Genomic DNA, 4,097 nt, shown 5'->3' on the forward strand with positions numbered 1-4,097 from the left:
CCACCATCGGCCTCCTCCGCGCCGATTTCGCCCACCGCCGGCCTCTGCAGGCAACCTCCAATCTTGCCAAGGGTCTAACGAAGTCAGCCCAGGGTGCCAAACAGTCATCGCAGCCGTATATCGCCATCCATCCGGCAGCCTCTGATGAATGTAGGGCCGGCTGTCACAAAGCTATCGGCCCAAATTCGCTGATTCAAATCCCACCAGCACCGCCCATCTCATTATAAGCTGTTTCAGAAAGCGAAGCCACAAAACCGCTCTCCTAGAAGGTCTTCCGGAGCCGAAAACACTCCCATCGGATCGGCAAATCAGCCCTCTCAACACACCATGGGCCCTAAGGACCCCCAACTGTCAGGACATTACCCCCGTAAAACTGGAGCTCCATCGGGAGTCGCCATCTTGGGCATGTGCGAGGGTTCCAATTCCAATATGGGAGATGATCAAGATATGAGTGATAGAGAGTAGAGCTGAAAAAGCTACAATAGTACATAAGAGCCATGATGGTGCATTGGTTAGAATGCAGTATTGCAGGCTATTCTGCCGACTGCCAACTGCCAGCAGTTCGGCAGTTCAACTCTCACTGGCTCAAGGTTGACTCAGTCTTCCATCCTTCTGAGGTCAGTAAAATGAGGACCCAGATTGTTGGGGGCAATATGCTGACTCTGAAAATGGCTTTTGTATATAATAAAAAGATACAGAGAAAGCACCGAGTCATATAGCACCCCATAGTTGGTCTTGCAGGCTGGACCTCTTTCTCCCTTTGGAAGTGGTCAAAGAAGAAGGAGGTGAACCAGACCAGAACTGTTCTTTCCTCCCACAGTTCCCAAAACCATGTCAAAAGGATATCATGGTCAAAAAGAGCCACAATGGATGTACTATCCCTATCCCATTCTCTCCAGACATCATCCAAAAGAATGGCCGATACCATTTCCTTCCCATATCCAGGCCTGAAACCTGACTGAAAGCAGTACAGATAATTCATTTAATCAAGGGTCTTCTGGGGTTGCAGCACAACCATTTTCTCAAACACCTTCCCTAAAAAGGGCAGGTGGGAGACTGAACAAAAGTAATGAACTGTTTGTGTCCAGTAATAACTTTTTGAGAAGTGACACACACTTAATAGTGACTCTAGGTTGTCATTGTTCAAATTCATTCCTCATCTTTCTCCAGCAATGCTCTAGATGTCACTTGACTCTCTCTCAAATCCTCCATAAAGCACAGAGAATGCCTGGTTCAATGGGATGAAAAAAGTTGCATGGGCCTGACCCTATTCAATTCTATCCAAGCCCTCTGCTACCTCTTTATTCCAGTAACAGTAAGGGATTTGGCAGGCCCACGTAACAGACACTATGAAACAATTCCCCAACTCGCTTTGGAACACCAGAGGGCCAATTAATCACTGGAGCTAGGGTACAAAAATCTCAAGGTCACCTGGGCCTCATGTATCAGGGAGAGAGGGAGGGAGGAAAGAAGGGAGGGAGGGAGGAAAGGCGGAAGGAAAGAAGGAAAGAAGGAAGGAAGGACGGGCATTTGAGCTGCAGTGAAGCTTGATTATTTGCTTGGAGTCCTGCATTTTGATTCCACAGTGAAGAGAAGAGTATGAGATACATAAGAAAAAAAGAAAGGATGGCATTGAAGAGTTACCAACAGAAAGCACCACAACAATTTCTAATTGGTTGTTCATAGATCAAATGCTCACAATATTTTAGTACATCTGAGCTTCTGAGCAACAGCAAGTAACCAGGGTGCCATTAAGAGTCAACATTAGGGGTCCAACTGACATAGATGATAATATTGCTTCCAACATGCATGGGAATACTAAAGGAATTCTAAATACCTAAATGCTTTTTAGAAAGGATGCAAAAGTCATTAGAAGGACTGTTAAGAGAAAGTAAATAGCAATTTAGTCCCGGGAAAGAAGATAGTGTGTGACAGAGACTAATTCTGCCTTAGAAGGAAATTCCTGAAGGTATTCAAGTTTCTATTATTATACCCCATAACAATAAATATTCCTCATATTATATTTGCTGATTGGTCTGCCTTAAAAGGACAATACCTAATTTATGAAAGATCCTTCATTCACACTTGCTCTTTGCTTCCAATTTTTATAATTTTTTTAAATGCTCACTATCAGGAAAGGAAATATCTCTGAAATGATGACCAATTCAGTAATGGGTTGTTGTGTATGACATTAAACACTTGACTGCAATAATTTGTTTTCCAGATGCAGATGACTGTTTCCCATGTTCAGAAGATCAGTTCCCAAACAAAGCTCACAACCTTTGCATTCCAAAACACATCACATTTTTGTCTCATGAAGAGCCTATGGGAATTAGCCTGACAGCTATTGCTTCCTTCTTTTCTTTCATCTCAGTTATGGTCCTGGGAATCTTCATTAAGCATCGGGAAACCCCCATTGTCAAAGCCAACAACCGGAACCTCACCTACATTCTTCTCATTGCTCTCCTCCTCTCCTTCCTCTGCACTTTGCTCTTCATTGGGCAACCAGATCAAGTAAAATGTCTCATGCGACAAACTTGTTTTGGCATCATCTTCTCTGTAGCTCTTTCTTGTATATTGGGGAAAACAATCATAGTGGTCCTTGCTTTCATGGCCACCAAACCCGGATCCAAAATGAGGAAATGGGTGGGGAAAAGGCTGGCCAACACTATAGTTCTTTCATGTTTTTTGACACAATTCTCCATTTGTGCAGTGTGGTTGGCAATTTCTCCCCCATTCCCAGATTCTGACATGCACTCCATGGCTGAAGAAATTGTCCTAGAATGTAAAGAAGGTTCAACCACTATGTTTTATACTGTTCTTGGTTTTTTGGGATTCTTGACTGCTGTCAGCTTTTCAGTTGCCTTCCTAGCTAGGAAGTTACCAGACAGCTTTAATGAAGCCAAATTTATCACCTTCAGCATGTTGGTCTTTTGTAGTGTCTGGATATCCTTTGTTCCCACCTATCTGAGCACCAAGGGAAAATACATGGTAGCTGTGGAGATCTTTTCCATTATGGCTTCTGCAGCTGGATTACTGGGTTGCATATTTTTCCCCAAATGTTACATTATTACTCTGAGGCCTGATTTGAATAGAAAGGAACAGCTGACAAAGAAATGAAACTGATTTATTGGGTCCACTATAAATTCTCTAAATCGTGACAGCATCCTCATTTGCCTCATTAAAGGGCTACTGACCATCTTGAAGAACTGATTGAAAACTAGTTCTTTGGTTTTTTAAACAAAAAGAAAATGCAATTCTGAAACATAACATTTTGAATGCAATCCTTATAGCATGTTTCCTATACAACCCTGGCAAAACTGATGGGCTTTGGGTACAGGGAGCTCCAGGAACGGAGAGTTTGTCATCCTTAGTTCTGCATTTTATATTCAAACCCACGTGCTTACACCCGCCATCTGGTCTTTCTCCTGAAGTTACAACTCCAGCCGAAAGACCAGATGGCGGGTGTAAGCACGTGAGCTTTTCCATAGCTCAAGTTTGTGCACCAGTTGTGACTTTTCCTGGATCATGACTCCTGTACTTTGTTACTCAAGCCCTGGTTATCTCTCATCTGGACTACTGCATCTACATGAAGCTACCCTTGAAATGTGCTCAAAAGCTTTAGCTTGTGCATAGTGCAGCAGCAGCAGTAGTCTTTGGGGCCTCTAGGATGATCCATCTCTGTTCCACAAACTTCATTGGCTACCAATGTGCTTCTGGCTGCAGTTCAAGGTGTTGGTTATGACCATTAAAGTCCTTAAGGGCATAGGTCTAGGCTATCTGATGAACTGCCTCATTTTGTTAGGAGTAGCCTATCCTACTAGTCCCAGCAGAAAGGGCCTACTTTGGATCCTGTTGTTCAAAGAACTCTTATTATCAGGAACCAGAAGAAGAGCCTTCTCTGCTACAGCACCTACCCTTTGGAACTTCTTACCCGGTAAAGTAAGATCCACCACACCCTCCTGTCCTTTCACAAAAGTCTTAAGACATGACTCTGCCAATTGGCTTTGGGACCAAATGGGAGAGTTTCACACAGGAGGTAGATTGATGGCAGACTCCACCTTCCCACTGCTGGTCTCTGCTTTCCACTCATCCAT

The 4,097-nt window shown here is 43.6% G+C and overlaps 1 protein-coding gene across 1 annotated transcript; it reads left to right on the forward strand.

The window, feature by feature from the left end:
• Positions 1-327: 327 nt before the first annotated feature.
• LOC148113854 (vomeronasal type-2 receptor 26-like) lies at positions 328-3,124 on the forward strand. The gene is made up of 2 exons (XM_087893466.1): positions 328-451; positions 2,225-3,124. The coding sequence occupies exons 1-2, from the start codon at positions 328-330 to the stop codon at positions 3,118-3,120; spliced, it is 1,020 nt and encodes a 339-aa protein (XP_087749592.1). The 3' UTR covers positions 3,121-3,124.
• The last annotated feature ends 973 nt before the right edge of the window (positions 3,125-4,097 follow it).

Source organism: Pantherophis guttatus, chromosome 4, assembly GCF_059756535.1.
Source record: "Pantherophis guttatus breed Tessera chromosome 4, ASM5975653v1, whole genome shotgun sequence".
NCBI classification, from domain to species: Eukaryota; Metazoa; Chordata; class Lepidosauria; order Squamata; family Colubridae; genus Pantherophis; species Pantherophis guttatus.